At 35.7% G+C, this 24,352-nt stretch overlaps 3 protein-coding genes across 4 annotated transcripts in view; all 3 read right to left on the reverse strand.

The window, feature by feature from the left end:
* Positions 1-10,978: 10,978 nt before the first annotated feature.
* On the reverse strand, positions 10,979-16,931 carry LOC113538067 (homeobox protein Hox-C4-like). 2 transcript variants are annotated; one of them, XM_034314445.2, is made up of 3 exons: positions 16,909-16,931; positions 13,479-13,714; positions 10,979-11,779 (listed from the first exon to the last, which is right to left on the reverse strand). In XM_034314445.2, the coding sequence occupies exons 1-3, from the start codon at positions 16,914-16,916 to the stop codon at positions 11,484-11,486; spliced, it is 540 nt and encodes a 179-aa protein (XP_034170336.1). In that variant the 5' UTR covers positions 16,917-16,931; the 3' UTR covers positions 10,979-11,483. The 2 variants fall into 2 exon arrangements, with proteins under 2 accessions (XP_034170336.1, XP_026788691.1); XM_026932890.3 differs by lacking the exon at positions 16,909-16,931 and having other exon boundaries at positions 13,479-14,295.
* A 1,251-nt stretch (positions 16,932-18,182) lies between these two features.
* LOC113538068 (homeobox protein Hox-C5) lies at positions 18,183-21,399 on the reverse strand. The gene is made up of 2 exons (XM_026932891.3): positions 20,567-21,399; positions 18,183-19,616 (listed from the first exon to the last, which is right to left on the reverse strand). Exons 1-2 carry the CDS (start codon positions 20,820-20,822, stop codon positions 19,414-19,416), a joined length of 459 nt encoding a protein of 152 aa, XP_026788692.2. The 5' UTR covers positions 20,823-21,399; the 3' UTR covers positions 18,183-19,413.
* Positions 21,400-23,443: 2,044 nt separating this feature from the next.
* The window catches only part of hoxc6b (homeobox C6b), a 9,703-nt gene continuing 8,794 nt past the window's right edge, over positions 23,444-24,352 (reverse strand). The window contains exon 3 of the mRNA XM_053226974.1: positions 23,444-24,253. Within this exon, the coding sequence (XP_053082949.1) occupies positions 23,976-24,253 (278 nt within the window). The 3' untranslated portion in view covers positions 23,444-23,975. The remainder of the gene's footprint in view (positions 24,254-24,352) is intronic.

Here is a 24,352-nt window from a genome sequence, read left to right on the forward strand (position 1 = left end):
ATACTTAATAAAAAAAAATATATATTTTCTATACCTGTAAACATTTATACCCAAATATTTTTAGTTTATAAATAAGCTACAGTGGATTTTGTTTTCCAAATATATTTAATCCTTTTTCTTTACTCATGGTATTCCTGTACAATCCTTTTCCTTTTTGATATAGTACATAAGATTTTAGTCAAAAATCACATGATTTTAATTAAAGAATCTGAATGTATTTTAAAGTAATTTATGCATGAAAGTGTTAGAGTGAGTTTTTCAGGCTAGGAGTAATTTATAAAAACCTTAGTGCTTGTTGCAGAACCTAAACCAGACTCCACTGTTATTGAGATGAAATCAGAAATAATCCTGATGATGGAATTTAACAGCACAATGCAGTGTTTAAATTTATAGGTTAAAATGAATATTTAATTACAATAAGAAGATAATTTTTAGAAGATATTGTCCCAGTTGTGTGAATATTACTGCAGTTTAAAGTTTAAATCACTGCTAAACTGAGCTCAGGAGCAAACCTGTTTTATATCAGACATTAAACTTCCTCTCCAAACCAGAAACAATCATCTAGGAAGAAAAAAAAACCCCTTGTTTTCTTGCCTTTATTTAGCCCTACTGGTTTAGTCTGCAATGTAGATTGTTAACTGTGAATTAAATTTAATTCTCCTCATTAGTGTAGAATTTTAGTGAAAAATTTACACTGTTTATTTGAATGTTCATGAATGAAGTCGCTGCCATTTTAATTTTTCCCACAACATGGCTGCATTTTATAGAACATTGTTAAATGGGATTTAATTAATCAGTTCACTTCATTAGCCAATTACTGCTCACATCCATTCATATAAACAACAGGTTTGACCACGCCCTCCTGCTAGTTAATGACATTACTTCTAACTCAGCAGTTAAGTGACTCGGTTTTAAGGAGAAATTCTTAGCTAGGAGCTTTTAGTGGCACTAAAAGAGCATGAGAACATGTGCACAGGCTTTCAGATGATTTCTGTTTATTTTACATTTCTATTTTATTTTCAAAACTTTTCTGAGCTATGCCTTCCTCTGGAGAAATGTCACTGTTGGTTTGTTGCACAAAACTGTCACTTCATAGCTTCAAAATGTTTATTTTAGCCATGAAAAGTTCATTAATGTCAGCAATGAGCAATATATGTTTAATTCACTTTAAAACAACTCTTCTGATCGGACACCAGCACTCCAACTGCACAACTGACAACACTGAAAAAGATGTCTTCCATCCCAAAACAGTGCAAAAACCCCACAAGAAACCTAATAGACACGTGATTGAGTTGATGTTGATGTTAGCATTGTGGTGGAGGGTGGCTAACACTGCTGTCTGCACGAAATCATGAAGTGAACTGAAATATATGGTTTATTTTGTTTATAAAGCTTTATATAACTACAAGATGAGGGCAGGTTTACCTGTTAGCTCGCAAATTATAGACATGTGGTGATCGGTTTCCATTCCAACCCTCAATGTGTCTTCTATATTTGGAAAAGCCAAAGGTTTTTAATATAAATTACAGAACAGTTGCAATATGAAATACAAAATGCATGATATTATCCATGCCTGTTAGTGAAATCTCTATATATCCCAACTCTAATGTATTTTTCTGTGTGTATATATATTACTATAAATGAATCTGCTCAGAGTTCAGATGTAGCATGAGATCTGATCTGCTCTGTTAATTGCAGCCCTTCAACAGACCTAAGGATGTTTACTTGGTGTGTGGCAGCAAAATAAATCTCTCATTGCTTTGCAATCAGCTAATTAGCCTACTGTCTCATCATCGTGTATAAAAGCGTTGCATAAACTGATGCATGGGGCTTTTATTCTGTAGGTCATTAGCATTTTGTCTTTATGCAGATGGCAGGTGTGTCTAAAACTGCCCACTTTTTAACTTCATGTAGCATTCTATATTATACTGAAATGTGTATAGGTTACTATATCATCATTAGCAGCTGAGATCAGATATAAATCTCAGTATTGGACTCTTTAGGCTCTGTGTGAAAACAGTAAAATGAACAAAACTTTTGGCACACTTGACTTGCATTCTTGTGGATCTCCAGAACTAATGTGTGTAAATGTGTCATAGAAAAAGAATTCACATCAAAGAATGATTTTATTGCGTGAGAAGCAAATGGTGCATTCAGTTCACTTGCTAAAATGTTGGTAATTTAAGACAAAATATCCAAATGAAACAACTGTCTCAAATAGAAAGATCAGAAGGAAGCTCTAAGCTCCTAATTTTCTGAAATTTTGAGTCTCTCACATGACCAGTATGTTTGGCTATAAAAGAAATTCACTAAAATTTATGTACCTACATGTAATATTTTTATCTAATGCTGATTTGTTGAGACAACAAATTTTTCTTGGTGTTAAAAAAATAGCTAAATCAAATATCTTAAATCAATATCTCATAAGATATGTTCATGACTTCACATAGAAAGATTAGGGGTGGAGTTAGGGTTCGTATCTTTTCTTAAGACTTCCGAAATGAAAATGTTAAACACAGTAGATCAAACTGTCACTAAAACCTGAGTGAGTTGCTTGATTTTATTTTGTGTGGCCATCTATGAAAACCTACACATGGTGAAATTCATATGTAGTTCAGCTATAGATTTTCCCGAATGGAAAGTTTTACTTTTGTTTCTCAACCAGAAGCAAAGGTAAAAAAAATCACAAATTTCTTTCCACTGAAAGATGCAACGTGTACCTCTACATTTATAACCTCATCTACTGCTGAAGAAAAAGGAAGAAAAAATATGAAGTATAAAGTTTAGATGAGTGAAATTTGAGTATCTGCATCATTCACATCAGTCTCTGTCTCATCATGTGAGGTAAAATAACATTTAAACCCAAGTCTCATTGCCGTCTCTTCACTCCACTGATCTCCGTTCACATTAACATCAGTGGGAAAAATAATCACTGATCCATTCACTCACTTCTGATCTCTTGGATCAATTTCTTGATAATGTCTTAACATTTTAAACCTTTTGTACGTGTTGCCTGTACATTGTGTGTGTGCTCTTCTTTGTTTTGATGATGATGCATTGTTGAAGGAGAATTGCTGATATTTTGCCAGCTGCTGTCTGATTACAAACTGAATTAATTCAGTTAACTCTAGAAAAAAACCTGATCAAACTGTGAGGAAAATTGCAATTAGATAGTGAGGTTTGAGATATCTTCACACAACCAGATGCCAAAATAAGGTTGGAAATGTTTTATTTACGTCAATTTTACAAGATCTTACATATTACATAGCTATGTTATCTTATACTAAGAAAATAGCTTGGATAATCGCTTCTCTTAAGCTCTTTGTAACAGTTTTCTTGGCTTGTTCCTCTGGAAGAAGGTTCTATGTACAGTTTCCTTATTAAGAAATGTTCCAAGGGAAGTGAAGAACCCATAAATGTATTTGCACAGTTCAGGTTGATGAACTAGCAAATTATCATCAATAAAAAGATGTCACACAAGCAGTGCACTAAAAACTCATGACACATGATTGTGATGCGTGGTGAGGACCATTTTCAGTTGAAATGCTGCACACTGAGAAAAAAATAAATAAATAACAAGCAGATTGAGAATGAACTTCTAATATAGATTACCTGTGTTCGTTACTGTCTTATATAACAGGAGGCGAAGAAATAAAACACAAAAGCTCAGAATTGTGAAAACACCAGGACAAGACACTGATTTTAATCCTCATGAAGGGTGAGTGAGGTGATGAGATGATTTTAGTGTGTAGAAGCAAGAGAACAGTAAAATGTGCAGAGCAGGTGGTCTTCAGGACTTCACAGCTTTAGAACTAATTTCATTTGTCCTGCTCGTCCATGATGTATGATCAGATCCGCAACCAAAAAGCAGACGAAATCATCATGGTAATGGTAGATTCTCTCACACACACACACACACACACACACACACACACACACACACACACACACACAGTCCCAGCTGGGAGTGGTAATGGCCTGCTACAGGCTGCAATCAATAGCACCACATTATACATTTGCATAATAAGCGTATATTTCTGCGTGTGACAGATTCCCGGGGTCGTCCAGGGGACACGCGTCTCACTGCGTCTCTCCTACACGCACTCCACATGATGAATGTCTTACGGCAGCTCCTCTGTTTATGCTCAGAATATCAATTTGCTCGCCGTCTCCCTTCTTCTCTCTCTCTCCCTCTCTCTTTTCATTCAGTTTAGCTCAAAGTGGCTTTATTGCGCAGATCAGAGAGATAATTTAGATTCATTTGACATGTACACAAATTGATGCATATGGAAATGTGTACATTTTATACATATACATGCATTTCACAAAGAAATATTTCTATATTTATACACTTCAACAGAAATTCCAAGGTGACTAATACTATAGCTTTTCTCTCGCTCTCTCTAACATATATATTTTCAATTGTGCAGACATTTTGTAGACTTGAACATGTGTAGTCTATATCATAAATTTGAATATTAATGAATTGAATAAAACTACACTTGAATTCAGAAATGTAACTCACACATTTTAGCCAGAAATAACAAAATATTCACTCAATTCCATGTGGTTTCATGGCTATGGTTCATTCTATTTCATTTTAATATCTCAGATAAATTTAGATGTTTATTTATTTATTTATTTTTAAATTCTCTCTTGCATTAGCACTCCTAAATTAATTTTATTTTTAATCATGTTTCTTTCTCCCTCACTGATTTCCTTCCAAGCATGTTTCCTTTTGCTCATGCGCTTCCTTTTTATTATTCATTATTCTGTGTTATTAGAGCATATTTTTTTAAAAATCTCTGAAACATTAATATCACCAACTTCCTTTTGCACACCTTTTTTTCCCCCCCTGCAGCCTCAAATTTTTTTTTTTTTTCTTGGTCTCATTAAAAGCACATTTCCATAAGTACTCAGGATTGTTTATCTAATAAAGCAGCGTATTAGCTGGTGGTGTTAAGTTCACACCTTCATGACAAAACTGGGCGAGATTACAAGCCCTGATCAGTTGACCTGATGCTAAAAGTGTGACCTTTGACCCGAACACGCATCATCGTATTCTCATTTCTCAGCTTGATGGTGGCTCGACGTCTAGTTCAGCGGTGATGAAGCACGGCCGTCACAGAGAGAGAGAGAGAGAGAAATCTGATCAAATGTGCTTCTGGTCATGCGCTGATCTGATACTGATTAAGTTTACATGAGGAATTGAACATCTAATCATCTTTTTGAGGTTTAACAAGAAGAAATGTAAAGCTGCCATACCAAGAATGCATAATATCTAAAACTGTATCGTGGAAACAACTTTACAGTAAATTTTATTCAATTTCTCATGCTATGTGTGATGTGATAGTTCTGAGTTTTGGTTACAGTCTGAAAATGCATCGGCTAAACCGAATGTTTTAACTTCACTGGATTCTTCACTCTCTTCACTTTCTGCTTTTCATATTAATCCCATTTTTGTAAAAGAAATCAATTCTCAATTAGTCAGCAAGGGCTGTGTCTCACATTGCACTGTATTCATACACTATACGCTAGTATATAGTTGACTATCTAATACCTAAATGTTTATAAAGCTCCTCCTGTAAAGAATTTCAGTAGAAAAATATCAATAAAATACTGCGTTCAGAACAGTAAAATATTTTAAATTGTGTTTTATAGTTCAGTACTGTTGGTTGTGTTGAATTCTGGGAAAATATTTACTTTTAGTCCTGTAACTGCTGTGATTGTATTGTAAAAACACATAGCCTAAAATATACACTATCATTAACTTTGCTGTAAAACTATCTGCGAAAAACATTTACCTGATGTGGGCAGCCTAGTCTGGCTAATTTTGCATTTTCCAATTAAAAAACCTACCAAAGTTTTGATAAAATTTACCTTCAATGATTTTAATTCTAGGTAATGTTAGCCTAGCTAGGTAGTTAATGTTTCCCAGCTAGCCTGATTAGCTAAAATAGATAGTGCTGATTCTGTCTTTGTATAATTTGATATCTTGTGTGTGTTTGGATTCTGTTGGATTTTTGGCTCATTTAAATTTAAGATGCATGTTTCACAATGAAAGAGTTAAACAACAGCAAAACTCAGGGATTACAGTTTTGGTTTTAATTTACTGTTAGCAAAATTACTGATTTGCGCTTTATGTAAAAATGATACGCTACCATTGCTGTTACAAGCTGCACTGTAGAAATATTCAACCCAACATTCAGCACATCACTGGGCTATTAATAGTATCCAGTGTAAACACAGTAGTGCACTAAATACACTGCTAATGTAGTGTGATGTGAGACAGACCAGTAATCTCTCAAGCACAAATTTGCAGGAAACCTTCCACTGTAAAGTTATAAATGGTTAAGTTTTAGGTTGAAAAGTCTGTCTTGGGTAGAAGTACAAATTTAGCAGTTTATTTTGATATATATTCTCATTTGTAAAGTATCTCTGTTTGGAGTAGTACTGTAAATTGCTTTCCAAGACAATACCAGTAAAACCTTGAATCTGTTCCTTTAACATAAAGCATAAAGAAGTATAAAGCTGCTTATCGTATCCAAGCTTTATTTATATGTTCATCCTATTAATCATAAAATATGTCGGACATTAAAATAGTTTCAGTTACTTGTTAGCTAATCTGTGATTTTAAACTCGATGTCCAGCCCTGTCAGTCCACGCCACATGACAGGGACGTATAATTCATTCTGATATTGTAAATACAATCACACACTGTATTACCTTTAGTGATGAGATAAGATTCTTTTGTTCGGTTTAGCAGCAATCCGGTCAACGCTCAGCTACAAAATGATGCCACACACAAGACAAAATAATACCCTCTATAATACAAAAGAAACAGTTAAAAATAAAAGCACGTGTGTACTGTAAATACAGTCTTGGTGCAAAACTGACTGTGTGAGTCTGAGAGAGTGCATATTAAAATAAAAAGTAAATACAATATTGATGTCTAGGACTGTAGTTCGATGTTGTGCAATATAATGGAGGTGTGTCAATGTACTGTCTGATTTCTTTTCATTCCTGATGGTGGATTAGTGCAAATGCCGTGTAAAGTCACGTAAACAATGAGAATGGTGGAGCAACATGAATGATTTGAATCAATTTACTAATTATGTACTGTGAATGTGGTTATATTACTTTATTATACCATTATATTGAAGGATGGAAGGATGAACTTCTTACTTATCTCTCTGTGTGCTAACATGTAAAGTCATTTTTCTATCCTGTGGAATTGTATTTTAGATTTACCGTGTTCCTGATATCCCTAGATCCTGTTAATCTGTGTAACCTGAATAAGTAATATGGCTTGTTTTCTCTTCTCTGATCAGTGGCTGGTGATATTGTTCCTTTAATAATGGACATCTTGCTAGAACAAGATGGTAGTCCAGAGCCTGGATCCTCATTACACCAGAATGGCCCAAACAGCTGATCTTATCTAAAGAGAAAGAAGTAAAAAGAGTGTGTGAGATTATTCTTCTTATTATTATATCAATTAGACCATCACAGATAATATTCTATCAGAACCTTCAATAATGTATTTGACAGGTTCTAAGAAGGTGAAGCTGAAACAAAAACTATGTGCAAAAATGTAGGAATGTGTGTAAACATTAAGTATAAATTTTCTCAGCTACAACAAAGTTAAAAAACAATTCTGATAACCTACTAATTTGAACTGGAATCCTTGTAGGTCTCAGTTTTTCCTGTATGTAACATCTACCCCATCTTTCGAGTCATTTTATTGACTCGGTTCTTCCTCACTAATAAATCCACTTGATCCACTTGAACTTTTAACCTGTCTCAAGATTTCCACCCAATGGACTTCATTTATTTTCAGCTTTATAGCTCTCACACGTGATTCACTATTTCTCTTAACTGTTTATTTAAGATCTCGATGCTTTTAGGAGCTGAAATCTGTGAAATCCTGAATTAAGGAGCTTTGTGTGGTCCAGACACAATATAAATAAACATGAATCACATTCACACATCCTTCTTATTCATAATCACTGTGTGTTTTTATGGCGAATGTGACCATGACAGCTTTTTGATGATTTTTAACACATGATGTCAGTTTATTTATTATTTATCTTGAAAACTACTGCAGACTCCATGAGAGCATGCAAATGAAAAATTCCATTGTACAGGAAACTTTGTACATATATAATCCTTGAATCCTGAATGAATAAACAACAAAAAAAGACATTTTAAGAGATATTCCCTGCTTTCTATTCTCATACGAATCGTAAAGCAGATGAACTGCTTAATGTTTGTGGAAAATCTTTTGATATGAAATAAAATGAATTTCAGTATTAATACAAACCAGTTTTTGGTGAGTCCAAAGTGATATGTTTTTTATTTCAAATATGTATTGCATAAATATCATATTTACTGTCATGTGATTTCTAAATATAACCAATTATTTTATCTTAATAGCACAAGAACATGTTTTGACCTGATTTATGAGCATTGCTGATTTATTTATTTGTTTGTTTGTTTAACTTTCCTGACATCATATTCATGCTTTCATTTTCACCATTTTTTTAAAAAGAAGTCTGAGGCTTGAGATGATTAAAGGATGATCTCTCAGTGCTCTGGACTGGACTGGAGTGAACTCTGAGTGAACTCAGGATGATCCTTCGCTATAATTGAATAGACAATAGATACACTTTCCCTCACACAGGGAATTGGTGGCTTTATTTCCGAGTCACAGAAACTCATAGTGTAACTTCCCAACTTAGCCACCAGAAAGGCACAGCAGACGATGTCGTGTGTTTAGAGAACTGTGTGTGTGTGCATGCTTTAGTCTTTTCATGGCATCCCGGTAGGTAATTATCTTCAGCGAGAGCTCGAGGCGTCAAAGATCAGAAAACACACACGTTTAAAATGCACTGACATTACACCTTAATGTTTATTCATTCCTAATTTACTGAACCTTCTACTAAATAGCTTGACAGCAACATGGAGTCGCCTGAAGCTGCATCCTGTCTGGAAATAAATGACTCAAAATTTGATTAATAACTGCGTTCATTCTCTTGTCTAGTCATAAACAGTAGAAATAGAAATAACGCTTGTCTTTTTTTCTTTTCTTTTTTTTTTTTTTAAATGTTTTATTTATTTTTGCTTTCGATTATAAGAAACTTGCTTTGGCAATAATACTAATTAAGGTGCTCTGTTTATATTTTTCCCAAAAGATGATTTTGCGAAAATAAAAAATGCAGTAGATTATTTTTCATTATTTTATAGCTAAGCATCTTTTATTTTTGCTTTTACACTCATTACACAAAATCTCATGAGCTCATGTGAATCATCTTTTTAAATTTATAAACTATGATGCAGTGAATAAAAGCTTTACATATATTATTAATTTGAAGATTTTTTTTTGTTTTGTTTTGTTTTTTCCTTACAAGTTTTAAAAACATCATCAATGACACCATCCACCATCCCTCATGTGTTGGATAATTAAAAACTCTAATCCGAAATTTTAACTCAAAATCAAAACTCAGAGCTTCAGACAGCTTTTATCTGGAATTCCCAGCTCCCTTTCGACCAGGAAAAACCGACACAGCATGGAAATGTTTCCTTACAAAACCATTTACTTTTCTCCTAGAATTAGAAGTGGATCATCTGCGCCTGCGCACATGCGAGACAGAGAATAGCCGCCCAACGCTTCCCTTCTTTTCTTCTTCAATAGCCAGATGACCTCTAGTTCACCTTGGGACTGCAGTTAGAGCATTTAAGAAAACGAGCCGACACACACACAAAATCTGGGGAAGGTACATGCACCATGCAGTAGGCTATTCTTATATACATACACAAGTTACTACCTGACACCCAAATATAGCCAACTGTACATTTTTCCGTTTTTTTGTCTTTGTTTAGTCTTTGTCTTTGTTTGGAATAGAAAATTTGTTGAAATGTGATGAACACTACAGAAGAGCCCTGTCTGTAAAACCCGGTCTGTATTTATTTCTCAGGAAACCTGCTTATGTCTAAAGCCTTACTTTCTTTCAGAACACACGAAATATTTAATTTTTCTATTTTCTATTCGTCACAAAGGAATTTAAATCGAGCCACATCGTGGCTTTGACCATTTTATTAAGTACTATGGGTTACAGTATATATTTTTATGTTTAGGAAAATCACGCCAGCTGTTTTTAAAATAAAACTATTGTAACTTTCTTTAATTTCTTCACTTTCGGAAATAAAGGCACCAGACTACAGATCTACTTTTCCTGGTCGCTGTGGTGCTGCCATCAATGTTTTCTAACTTGTAGTATGAATATTTTACATGGAAATTAATAATAATTTGTAGAAAAATAATTTACATAATTGGACCTTAAGGATCACAAGTTAATTTCCTAGATACGTACTAAAGGTACCACAACAGCGACAATAAACAGTACAGTTTGGTTCTTTTATTTCTGAGAGTATTTCTACAGAAATATGCGAATATTCACAAAAAGGTTAAAAGTGGATTCTGTTTGACATTTTATTAGTGCAGTAGAAAATGTACTGTGATCTAAACTGATACTGGATGTTTATTTGGTCTCAGCGATGTTCACATCCGTGACACACACACACACACACAAACTAAAGCTTGTGTGGTGGGGAACGCCTCTGAAAAGGTCATCACCCATTAGCTAAAGACACTTGGCCTCCAGTTGAACCCACGAGCTGCTCATCATCTGCCTGAAGAATTCCGTGTGTGAGTTTACATGAAGTGAAGAGCGACCAGAAACAGCTGCTCACTGTCTTTTCAGCTCTAATGCACTCGTTATACAACTGTAATCAGGAATCATTCAGCAGATATAAACACACACACTGCACTAATAACGCTACACATATAATAAGTGATAAGTGCTGAGATGCTCAGAGTTGTGTTTGCTTTGATTTGTTTTATTTGTCCTTCTTACGCGAGAAATTGCTATAAAATTATTTGGGGGAAGAAACAAACATTATGAAATGCATTTCGACCACATTTGATGCATGACAACTTTATTGACCACAATCACTTACAGCACAAAATAACACCAAGTCCGTTTTACATGACTTTCTACAAGTTAAAAATCACCATCTAATATACAGAGCGCATCACAAAAACGAAAAAAAAAGGACTACATTATTGTTTTTTCTGTAAGTGCCCCATATTACAGCAGGCTAAAATCTTTAGATTCATTACATTTAAGGAAAAAAACAAAAACACAACATAAATAACAGATGAGTTAACTTAATTGTATAAATACGTAACAAAGTGCAAGCTGGCAAATGGATGGCGGACAGAATGTGTCCTGTTCAAGTATTAATATAAAGAAAACAGGAAATAAATACTTACGAATCAGCTATATTAAATGAATATTAATTTTAAATAAAAATAAATAAGCTCAAATAAATTAACATTTGATTATATTTAAAGGAAGATGATGAAATGCTGTTTTGTTGCGTTCTGGTGTCCATGAGAAATGTCTGAAATGTCTCTCTCTAGTCTAAATTTTTGTGATGTCCTGGTCTCGCGCTGCACTGTTTGAGGAAGATGAGGAAGAAGAGGAGGATGAAGGTCGGACCTTGGTGTTCGGTAACCTGTGATCTTTCTTCCATTTCATCCTGCGGTTCTGAAACCAGATTTTGATCTGCCTCTCATTCAGACACAGCGTATTGGCGATCTCGATTCTTCTCCTCCTGGTTAAGTATCTGCTGTAGTGAAACTCCTTCTCCAGCTCCAGGATCTGCTGGCGGGTGTAAGCGGTGCGGGATCGCTTGGGCTCCGAGCCATACGAGTTCGCTGAAAGCAAAGAAGAAAATCATTTTTAACAGATGTGTTATAAATAACCGAAATAATGTCGATGATGCTTATTATCTTTAATGCTTTAGTGCTTGTGTGATGTTTGTAATAGATACTGCTCACGGGTCATATTGACTTTGGACAAATGAGACGGAACATACATGTGAACATAACAGATCATGAATACACATCCATGATGATGGGAGACACAAAAGCACTTCTCATACCTGGAGATCCTCCTACCTGCAGCTGTGAGTGTAAATATGACATGGAGGTGATCTGACTCAAAGTGAATTCATTTGTTTTATTTCTGTAAAAAGCAGTTATTAATATCATCACCGGTCAAAATGACCAGAGCACTGAGCAGGGTGTTTAGCAGATTCACCAAAAGGAGGTACATTTTTTCATGTTTTTCAGGTTTAGAGCAGAAAATGTGCCAAACACACAGGCCTAAAGTTTGGTGTTAAAGAAAAATGAACATGGGTAAAAAAAAAAACGGGACATTTGGACGCGAACAGAACACAAGAGTTAAAGTATTTATGAATTTATTATTTTGAATTACACACTGATGTCCTCCTGGACTTTCACGAGTTCATTTAACCCTGGAGGATTTTGCTTTGTGCCTGATAAACCTTTCTAGAAGAATGCAGAAAGTAAGTGCACTTCAATGATCATCCTACAGATAAAGTGCAGCCTGAGACCTCACTTCACACTGACCCCGCTTTATTGACCAGTCTCTTACAACACAGACACTAAAACTGACATTTTCTACAAGTTAGGAACCTCAGTGTAATACACACTCTATAGACCTGCCACGAAAAATGGCTAATTTAATTTAAACGACGATTTACTTTTTCTTTTAGCAGGATAAAATCTCATTCCATCCGAGTTAAACTCATTCCATGGCCCTGAATGGCTACCTACTGATTAATACTGTAAAGCAGAAAGCTCGTGTAAAAGCCAGAATTGTTATAACCTCCACATTCATATCTCTGATCATGCTAATTCATTCTGAATCGGTTTTATTTGCATTAGCATAAGATGAACTCTGGTCTTTGTCTATTTAAACTCTACAAATAATGAATGATCTGAATTATTAATCACTGGGATTTTTTTTGAGGATCTCTTCAAATACTTTCTCTCCTCCGACACACACACACACACACACACACACACACACATAACTGAAAAAAGCTGTCCGGTCTATTGGCCCTGCTGTAAAATTTATGGCGGGTGTAATAGCCGACGCTCGGTAGTAAATCCGCCTGGTGTGTGTGTCGCTTCAAAGGATTTCTCTCTTAATACCGTCAAACATCACATAGCCAGCGTGACTGGTGGGCTTTAATGGCAAACATAAAGGGAAAGTAAAACAGGGAAGGGAACATAAACAGAGAGAGAGAGAGAGAGGAACGAGAAGAATGAGAGTTGTTGCTTATATGTGCTCCTTTATTTTCCCCCCTGTACTGGACATTTTAGTGTTTTCCTGATCTGATTTCATCTGATCAGATCATTTACAACTTGATGTGTTAGGACAGGAAAACACGAACATGTGCAGTAAAATGGAGTGGGACTGGGAAACACGGATATGTCCTAAACAATGACCAATTCAAACAGTGCAAACAAAAATAAATAAATAAAGAAAATTAAAAAATATATATATATCAGCTATAGATGGTCCTGGCTGTGCGCGTTCGCCTACCTGCACCGGAGTGGATTTTCCTCATCCAGGGATACACCACGGGCTCTTTGCTGTCGGAGGGCAGTTCAGGGGCAGTTGTCTGGGTGGCAGGGGCAGCAGTCGGAGGTGTGTATATTTTTGCCCCGTGTAAATGCCCCCCGTGCTCGGGAATGCTTTCACACTCATATTTGCCCTCCTGGTAGGTGACACTTTGAGGATATAACAACTCCTGCTGGTAGTCGGCGTCCCGGGCGCGTCTGTAACATTCAGCACTGATGTAGTCATTTTGCGAATATTCTTCGCACGGAGGAAATTTAGGATCGATGTAGTTCGAGTTCATCAAATACGAGCTCATGATCATTAATTTAGGGAGGGGGAAGAAATAAATTTTCCTTCTTTGTGTCGTTTTACTGCTCTATAAAAGCCCACCCCTCCCAGCACAGAAGCGGAGCCTGCAAAGTTTCTTTGATCACGAGACTCATTTCAGGCCAATAGCAGACACTGGGGTCAAAATACCCGGATGAGGAAGCCAAGATTTTCTTGGCAACATCCAAACCCGCTCAAATATTATGCGCAAAAAAAAATCACAGTGCCAGTTTATTTGTAGAAGCATTTCTGTGAAATTGGCCGCAGGCGGAATTCTATTTAAAATATTTCTGGTTGCATTTTAAAAGCAGGATCTCAGACCGGTTCTGCATGAAACATTTGTGTCCTGCTTGTGTCACTTGGTCAATTTATTATATTGTGAACTACACATATATTAATGATTCTGTAATATTTTTAAAGTCTACTAAATCATTTTCAACAAAGAAATTCATTAACAGCTTCTGTCGTAGCCTGTTTATATATATATATATATATATATATATATATATATATATTATATATATTTAGTGTGGATCAGCTTTTGTACCATTTATGAACATATAAAAATATCCTGCACATAAAAAGTGTAGGTGTTAAGCTATTCAGATTAAAAAACAAATAAATACATCTCTAGACTCATCTGGAATGTTGGCACTCTTTAACTTATTAGCTAATAATAATAATAATAATAATAATAATAATAATAATAATAATAATAATGGCGGATTATTGTTGTGTAATGAGCAGCTTTTTTTGGTTTTTTGTTTTAAATCAGTGTTGATCAGTTAACATGATACTCTGTCAACAGTGGTAACGTTTTATAGCAGCCAGGAAAGTTCCTGAAACTGCAATCACCCCCCACCCCCAAACACACACACACACACACACACACACACACACACACAGACCCCATTCTGCAATCATATCCAAAATGGGATAAATATCATTTTCACACCTCTATGCATGTACTTATTCTACACACCTCTATTTCTCTACTTCCAGTCTCACATCCATGTTCCCACACACACACACACACACACTGTATATGATTCATGAAGTTTTAAATATAAACACACTGCACTGTACAGAATCAGGGGTTAGAAATCGCCCATGTAGTCCCGTAGATGCGAATTTGCGGTTGTCCGAATGTCACACAAATTCGGTTCTACAGGGTGCATATAGACGACTTACAAACAAATAGCAGCAAAAGAGAGCGCAAAAGACTCAGTGGTGTATCACCACACACACACACACACACACAAACACACACACACACGCTCATCTTACTATCCTTAATATAATATAATATAATCCAAATATTTTCTACATATTTCAACATATTATAATTTAATGGCTGTACTTGACCAATGTCCAGTTCAGTGACATTTATAGATCAAAACACCGAAATTACTCGTTATGGGGAAAATTCTCAGATCAGATCCAGCTGCTTTTTCATATATATTTCCATAAATCTTCAATGCCAACCCCATCCCCCCATTTTACCCCTCACCCCCCTTTCTCTCTCCGCTCCCTCTCTCTTGCTGAGGACATATTTTAATATTAGACAGGGTGACCGACGTTTCACCCCGCCATCAGATCTGTTTCAATAGTTCACTGCCAAGGAGTTATTGATGAGACACCGCCAATGAAATTTGTCCCGATACAAAACGCCATTTGTCCTCCCTTCATCCACACGACTGAATGTAGACTTAATATGCGTCAAGACCCTGATGCTTTCTGAAAGATGTTTGTCTGGGTTTTGTCTTAAACTACATTTTAAAGCGTGTTTTCTGTCAGTAATAACTCGCAGGTAACATTTAAGAGTTCAACTAAATTACATGTATTATAGATGTAGTGCTCGCTAAATTATAGTCATCTCCTCATCTCCAAAACCCAGGAGCCAATAAATAAATACATTATCATCTGTTCATGTGGCTGCAGATAGTTTTATGATAACTGATACCCTGAGCGACTAGCTGCTTGAACCGAATAATAATAATAATAACTGTAATAATAATAATAATAATAATAACTGCAATAAGATATAAATTATAATTCAAACTATTACTCGGTCTTTTCTATTGTTGTTATTATTATTAGCTCTCTGTGTGTGTGTGAGTGAGTGAGTGAGTGAGTGAGAGAGAGAGAGAGAGAGAGAGAATTAATACGTTGTTTTGGTTTCAGCATTAAGGCCTCGTGCCTGTGGGCCAACTTTACTTTCTATTTCCGCTTGATGCCTTCCTTGCTAATTACCTTTTGAAAATGAACTCCATCATAATGATTATGCAATGCAGTAAGATTAAAAAAAATAGATGCATCCTCAGTGCTGAGAGCCACGTTTCACATTTTAACTACAAAAGCAATTTTTCTAGCATGTAGGCCTTTTAACACACAGAGTACCTACACAAAGCGCGAGGTGAAGGTGCAAGACTAACTTCAACACATTACATACATAACAAATCTATTAAGTTCCAAATAAACTAGACATCTCACAGATGAAAGTCTTTAACCGAATAAGAATAAAAATATTTTATTCACCAGTTTTTAATGCATTAATTGTCTCCTCAAGAAGATTCTAAAAGATATCATAAAGACATTATATTAATGAAGACTTTTCAAGCAAAATACTTGTCAAGTGCAGAATCCACTTTAGATAGTAAGTGGGATTTCCTGTCAGATTCTAAAGAGAGAGAGAGAGAGAGAGAGAGAGAGAGATTGTTAGCCAAGCCTAATAAGACAGAAAATATAATCTCTCTCTTTTAATGAACATAAATTAAGCAGAAAAGCTAAACGTCTTGTCCATTTGCACTGAATTCATGGTCGACAAAGTGGATTTGAAGCTCCTGACGCTGTAAAATAACATCACAAAACAAAAACAAGGAAACTCGAAGCTTAATAAGATTAACCAGAGCATTTAAAAAGCCTAATTGAAACACATTAGCTCGGGGAACACCACGAGCATTTGCTCAGGAAACATTAAATGAACATTTTCTGAAGAAAACATTGAATTAGAGTATTAATTAATCCCCCCAGGGTGGTGGAGGGGCACGTGACTATTTCATTACGAGTTAGGTTATTAACTTACAGCACCATTTTGGAGTCAAAAAATCATCCAGGGGACCCTCTGTGGTCTTCTGTCCACTCGCATGGCCTTAACTCGAGGGCTTGTTTTGTCACTTCTGCCTATAAACCATAAAACTTATTCTAATGGCGTCACGTGCTGCACGCGAGCCACTCACACACACACTCCCTACAGGCCTCATTCAGGCTGCAAAAGTTTAAAAAAGTGGATAAAAACACGCATCCGCACGGGTTCTAGCTGTGGTCAGTGCTAAATATTTATTTTTATTATTAATAATAAGTTTTGTTATTGTGGGCTTTAAGCAACGCTGCAGTGGTGAGTAACCTGCATAATTTATAGGCCATTACTTAAAATAGATGCGTTAATGTACAGTGTGTGTAATATTAATCAGATTATGTTTGTTTGTTTATTTATTTATTTGCAATAACCCTCTGTCTGAAATTGGACTTTTTTTTTTCCAAATCATTGCTTTAACTTCACAAATATGAGTAACGTGATGAAAAATTCGTATAATAAATATCTGTATTTAAGGTTGATCTATTAACTATTCATTTAACTCGAAAGACTTTCAAAAGAAAATATTTTACATATTAAGATTTAATTTCCCATTTTATTTGTAATATGTAAGCTACCATAGAGTTTAATATAGCCTACAACTCCTTATTATTATTTAACTGCTTTTGTATTCTTATTAATAAAGGACTAAAACGTTACGTAACTCTGGAATGGACATCAGAGTCAGGACAGCAACCAGTCAGAATAAAACCTGGTCTCATTTCCCATCTGTTTCAATAGACAGGATACAACTGTCGTCGTTTTAGAGCCATAAAGTTTTATTAGGTGTCAGGGCCATAAAACGTTTTACAGGCATCTGTCTGTACTGTAAATAATTACAGAGGAACTGAAGGACAGCGCGAGGAAAAGAGAGAGGTTAGCCTTTCAAACCTCTCCAGTGTTTTTAAAGCTTATTTTGAGATTAATTCCAAGACCTTTTTCTCCTAAGACCTTGTAACGGAATCCTATGAATTTCTGCCCTGAACAAGAAAAAAAATTAATACGATTTTAAGAATTGGTTTGTGAAACGTGATGGAGCACATAGTTGAAATTCCTTCAGCTGACATTCTGGAAATAATCCTGACACTTTGCGGATGTTGTTATTTGGACAAGCGACATGAGCGGAAATCACTCAGTGTCTCTTTAGCAGCTGAGAAGCGAATTAACACACAACTCACACACACATACACGCACACACACGCACACACACCGACTCACACAAGTGGCACTTTAAGAGATTTTATTCAGTACAGGATTTTCATTTATTGCATTGAATCCATTATTTGCACAGCCATGAGGATTGTTTAGCCTGTGTGCAATATTTCCAATATACAGCATCTGCTTTGTTAGTGACTTACAATAAATACTGAAGTTCTTAAAGAAAAAAAAGGGAAAAAAAGGAAAAGTCTTTTATCTAAGCTTGTAAGTCAGTGACAGAATAGAACATCAACAAAGATCAAGGATTAAGCAAAAGGTAAACCTGTAGTCATGTGCACTGACCTCGGTGCAGTGTCTCATAGCAGTTCTGAAGCGTTGTAATCTCATAAATTAGACAAAAATACATCTTTGCACGTTTATATTAATATATCTCAGTATTAGGCCTATATTTAAGTGCTCTAACTCCAGCATCAGTGATGCATTCTTACACTCAGACCTATTACAGTGTAAAAATGACACTCATGGGTTAATATCAGTAGTAGGCTTGTGCCGATCATTTGTTATTGGATATATTGTGGACATGATGCTCTCATCACGCTCTCATAACCCTCCTGAGCTTTATTTATTATTTTGGAGGAGGATTCCTCACTAGGTGGCCATTTTGGGCAGCATCCCAAAAAACAAAAAATAAGTCTGCCCTGTCTACAGTGCCATAAGACCTGGGTATGTACAGGTTCCGTGTTATAAATGAATTTGAAGGAACAGTGCATGTGCACTTCCTGATGCACTTCATCTCCGAAGTTCACTAAAAGTTAAACATGGCGGTCTGCATCTTCATGACTCAAGACTAGAGAGGATTAAAAAAAATGCCTACACACTCGGAAAAAATAGTACTAAACTGTACCTTTCCTTGTCTCTGCAGTGGTGCCTTTTTATCTTTTGTACGTTTTTGTATTTTTCACCTGGAAATGTGGATAGTGCACGTTTAAAAATGGTTTAAGGTACACACATGGTGTACATTATATCCACATTTCTAGGTTAAATATATACAGGCTATTAAAGCTACAGCATCTGTACCCTTGAGGGTGCAACCCAAACAACAAGGAACTGTATAGTTGGGTACTGTTTTTTTTTTTTTTTTTTTTTTTTTTTTTTCTCCTGAGTGTACAATATTATGATAGTAAAATGAAAGGCCTGGTGATTATCATGATAAGAAATTGTAATATCGCCACAGACCTATTAGTAATAAGACATTATAAGGTCTAAGCCTTTTTTTTTTTAGTTTAGTATTGATGCTTAATTTTGTGTCTTTGTGTCTTTCTTCCATTTCATTCTGCGGTTCTGAAACCAGATTTTGATCTGCCTCTCATTCAGACACAGCGTGTTCGCGATCTCGATTCTCCTTCGTCTGGATAAATATCGGTTGTAGTGAAACTCTTTCTCCAGCTCCAGTGTTTGGTATCGGGTGTAACTCGTCCTCGCTCGTTTCCCATCCGATTCTGAAGTTTCACCCAAAAAAACAAAAAACAGAATAAACACACAAAATTCTATTTTTAACACTGCGGTATTTAAAATGGGCGACATGCAGCATTAGGAGCGTGTTGCACTGCTGCCTTGCTACTGCTTTTATTTATTTATTTATTTACTTACTTACTTATTTATTTACTTATTTATTTATAACAAAGCTCTGAACTGAATTAAATTTAATATTTACTTGAATTCACACACCAAACCTAAATTGTTAAATACTTGGAAGATACAACTTCCTCCCATGGCTCTGATTTAACACTAGCAGTATTTAATTAACATCTTAATCAGCTTAATTAACACTGAACAGTTAACTCTGGTGACTCAGTGGATAGAGGAAAAGTTATGATCACAAATCAGTTTATTATCCGTAGTAATAAAACAGTAACAAGAAAGTTAGCACTGACTCGGTGAAAATAACAGCTGCTGTAGCTTTAATAAGACATCACATCTTTAACATTTATTCATCTTAGAAAGATGGTTCCTTACGGTTTATTGTACACTATGCAGTTTATCAGTGCACACTTTCTAACTCTAATATTCCTGAAATAGCTTAATAATTCTGTTTATAACGCTTTAGAGTACATTTGGAATCTCGTTTTCATTCATTTCTTTCTTCTATTTATTTAACTGATCCAGAGTTTTAGCTCGGTTTGGTGGTTTGTTGTTTCCCTTATCCAATTAGCCCACCATAAATTTGGTCGCGGATGGTCTCTTGGTCGCGAGCGGACAGTTTTACGAGCAATTGAAGCCTTTTGTCATAAAAATTTACGACCGTCGGTTTTATTATTTCCGAATGAGGTCTATAAAACTCGGGGGAAAAAATAACAATGAATGAACGAGGGGGAGGAAACAGAGAGGAAAACAGCCGAAGGAGCGAAAGTGAGGACAGGAGAAAACTTTTTTTTTTTTTTTTTTTTACCGTGGCTCGCGTGCAGTTTAGTCATCCACGGGTAGATTTGCGGTCGAGAGTGCGCGAGCTGCGCAGCTTTCACTTTCTTTTCCGCGCCGCTTTTTGCTTTCTTTTCGACCTCGAACGCATCGTCGTGTCTCCCGTCGTCCGCGTCTCCGCTTTGCGCGTCGTAAGACGGTTCCGAGGCGCGGTCATAGTCGTCATGGTGGTGGTGGTGGTGGTGTTGGTGGTGGTGTTGGTGGTCAGCAGGTGGACCGGAGCTCATCTCCCGCACGCGGCGACGGCGGCGGTGGCTGTAACGGGGGCAGGGCGCGCGCTCGCTCGCTCGCGTGGACTTCGTGGGCGCGGTTGTTGGTTTTTGCGAAGGCGGACTCCGCGTGACTCGATTTCTTCAATCGGAAACGTAAGATGTCATCGCAAAGCGCTAAAAAAAAAAATAACTTTTTGGAAGTTTTTTTTTTTTCTTTCACATTTCTTGCTGTAAACGCCTGTGATTTGTGTTTTGCTTGAACTGTTTATGATTAATCCAGATTTTTATAGGTGAAAGTTTTTTCCATCTTCATTTGCTATTGGCCAAATATAGATCGTTTCAAGTGGATCACGTGCTTGTTTCCTCCAGTCATACATTTGGTTAGATCATGTCAGGGCTTTATTAATGGAAATGTTAAAACATGATAAGTTGCGCAACAGTGGCACTCGAAAGAAGGACCAATAGCGTCACCTGGTGATTAAGACTGTACAGGACAGGGGATTTCATTCTGCTACATTTAATTCCTTATAATCTTTTTGTTGATTTCACACCAACAGCAGAAAAATAGAGAAATCAGACAGACGTCATTAGGAGTCATAAGGACAGTTACCCATGAAATACTTTTGCTGTGTTTTAGTACAAGTGACTTTGTGTAAGACAATCAGATGCTAAAGAAGTTAAATTTAAAACACCCAATTTTCCATCACATTAAGAGCATCACTGTCTTAGACAACAAAACATCAGTCCAAATACTACTACTACTACTACTAATAATAATGTAAGTATTTGTTAAAGTTAAAACTAATTAATTAGAACATGGAGATTGTTGTAAATATCAGAATTTTAGTTTTTTTTTCGATTGATTAAATTAATTTGATAAATTCGCGCACAGGTTCAGCATCCCGTTGCTGTAATTTGCGCTTTTTACTCTGAACATTTGTGCCCTCAATAATGTTCTTCTTTTCTCTTGGTTTTGCGTGTAAATCCAGCACAGGACCAAGGATAGTTTAGTGATAATTTAGACTTAGAGCTGTCTGGACTGTTCACAACCAAGCTAATGTGTGATTATTGTGATAAACGATATTTAATGAATTGAGAATTTTAAAGTTACTGAATTAGGTTCTAAAATACTAAACTGAACCGAGTTTTCCGAAAAGCATAAAATATCGTTTTACTCTCCCAACCTCAAGTGCTCAACGTTTGAGAAATGTGGCCCTGACCAACTACCTTTACATTTCAATAAGTTTCCGTTAAAGTTTTACTAAAAAAATTTCACCTAATTCTATTAAAATAACAAAATATAGAAGCAGTGTGACATAATACGAGAATTTCTGGCGGAATTATATTTTAATAACCTTCAAATCTGCCACATACTTTTGTTTCCTGTTCATTTGGCTTTTTTTTTTTTGCTGTACAAGTGACTTCGTTAGGAATTTAACTCACTACCATAAGCTATGGTTTTAAATCATTACATTATAGTTTTATATGCATTAAATCATTTTAGTTGACTTGTTTTAAGATAGTTTTAATAAAGCCTTTATGCTGTTGTTGTATTTTGGCTTTTTTTTTAAATTCGCCAAAGTATGCATTATTGTCTACATCTGAACCTGAATCTGTTAGCAGGGAAGGATCATTTCATTTTTAACTCTCACTTTTTGATTTTTTTTCTTCCTCATGGGTTTAAGGGTAAAGAAAAGCTTTCAGATGATTCTAGTGACACTCTAGTTTAAAACTCGTGCACTGAATATTTTCTGAATGAAAGGCACCGAGAGTTCTAGGCCTACTTGGTTAGGAAAGTTTTTAATTTATTTATAAGTTTATTATTATAGGTTTTTTAAATTAATTTTTTGTTATTTTGAGAGTCTCTGTAACCTGAGCTCTCGTTGATGGTCCAAATCTCGAAATTCACTTCCATAAATAAAGCCAAAGCCCAGCACTGCACTGCTTTTAAACATGTCCATTTGTCCGATTTGGTGCTTCTTGGAGTCAGTGATATTTGTTTGTATATTAAGCATTTAATATCGCGAGGTTTTATACTGTATAGTTTATACACTTTTGTTACACTCCATTGCAATATTTTAAACCGGTTTCAAGCTGCTCTTTTGATCTACAATCTTGTAATCTAGAATGTAGTCACATTTTGTAAAGCCCGAGTAACTCGCACAGTACTTGCTGAAATGCTATTTGTACAAATAATCCTAGTTCCAATAGTTTGTTAGCCGATTTTTTAAAAATATGGAAACAACATTTTAGCAAAACGTTTAAACTTCTGAGCGCTAGGTTACATTTCCAGCAACAAACTGGAAAACGCTCAAACCTGGTGTAATTTAGCTAAAGTTTTTATTTGTTTATTTATTTTAAATATTGTCTTGTCAGCTTATTTATAGACGTTCTGTTGGCTATTTTTCATGGTTTCATGTAAACAGGAAATTTGGACTCCTTGTTCGAATGAAGAGTTTAATTCTTAAAGATAAAATATAGGAAAATGTACATAATTATGACACATATGATGTTTGACTTTTTGAGAATCATTTCAGGAACTGTAGTAAGCGATGTGTTCAGGGGCTTATCATGATTTTCTGAATCTAATATTGCTAATGCTGGTGCAATATCAAATAACATACAAGTGACACAGATTAGACTCGTTGAGGATACATGTTGATGTTTATTTAAAAATGATACCAGTTCAGTAGGTAGTTTTATATAACCAAACATTTGCTTGTATGCATGGACGAGACCCACAGTTATAGTCCATTATTTTTTGTCTCATGGCGTTTAACAACTAAGGCAAGGTCATTTCATATAAACATACTTTCCATATATGCAAATGTATACATAATTATGAATTGTCAGTTTCCGCTCAGATTTTAATCCGTAACAAATTCGGTAGGTAATGTCAACAGGTAGCTTTATATAACCGTACTTTTCTATATGATGAATACGTGGAGTATAGATATACGTGGAAAAGCCACAATTATAGCGCATAACAGTTTGTGAGGCAAAAGTCAACAGGTAGTTTGATTGATAGGTAGTTTTTAACCATATTTTTCAATATACATATCTGTATGAAATATCACACATAATTATGGCACATGGGTTTTTTTTTAGGTAGTTTCATGTATATACAACGTGCCTGATGCAAAAAAAAACAACAACAAAAAAAAACCACTACTCCTTAGTGTCACTCGTGGATCCTTCTGTAACCTCTTTCCCTGTTTCCTGTTCGTGTAGAGTGGAGGTCAGATTGTTCTCTTTTTTCCATTTCATCCTGCGGTTCTGAAACCAGATTTTAATTTGTCGCTCGGTTAGACACAGCGTGTTGGCGATCTCGATTCTTCTTCTCCGTGTTAAATATCGGTTGTAGTGAAACTCTTTCTCCAGCTCCAGCGTTTGGTATCGAGAATAAATCTGACGACCTCTGCGCCTGTCCGAGCCATAACCAACACCTGAGGAGAAGAAAAGATAAAGTGATTAACTTCAGGGGGAACAATAATGCTTTAGGCTCTGGACAATTCTCTCCTGTTTATGGTGTTTTTTTTTTAACA

Source organism: Pangasianodon hypophthalmus, chromosome 20 (assembly GCF_027358585.1).
Source record: "Pangasianodon hypophthalmus isolate fPanHyp1 chromosome 20, fPanHyp1.pri, whole genome shotgun sequence".
In the NCBI taxonomy this organism is placed as follows: Eukaryota; Metazoa; Chordata; class Actinopteri; order Siluriformes; family Pangasiidae; genus Pangasianodon; species Pangasianodon hypophthalmus.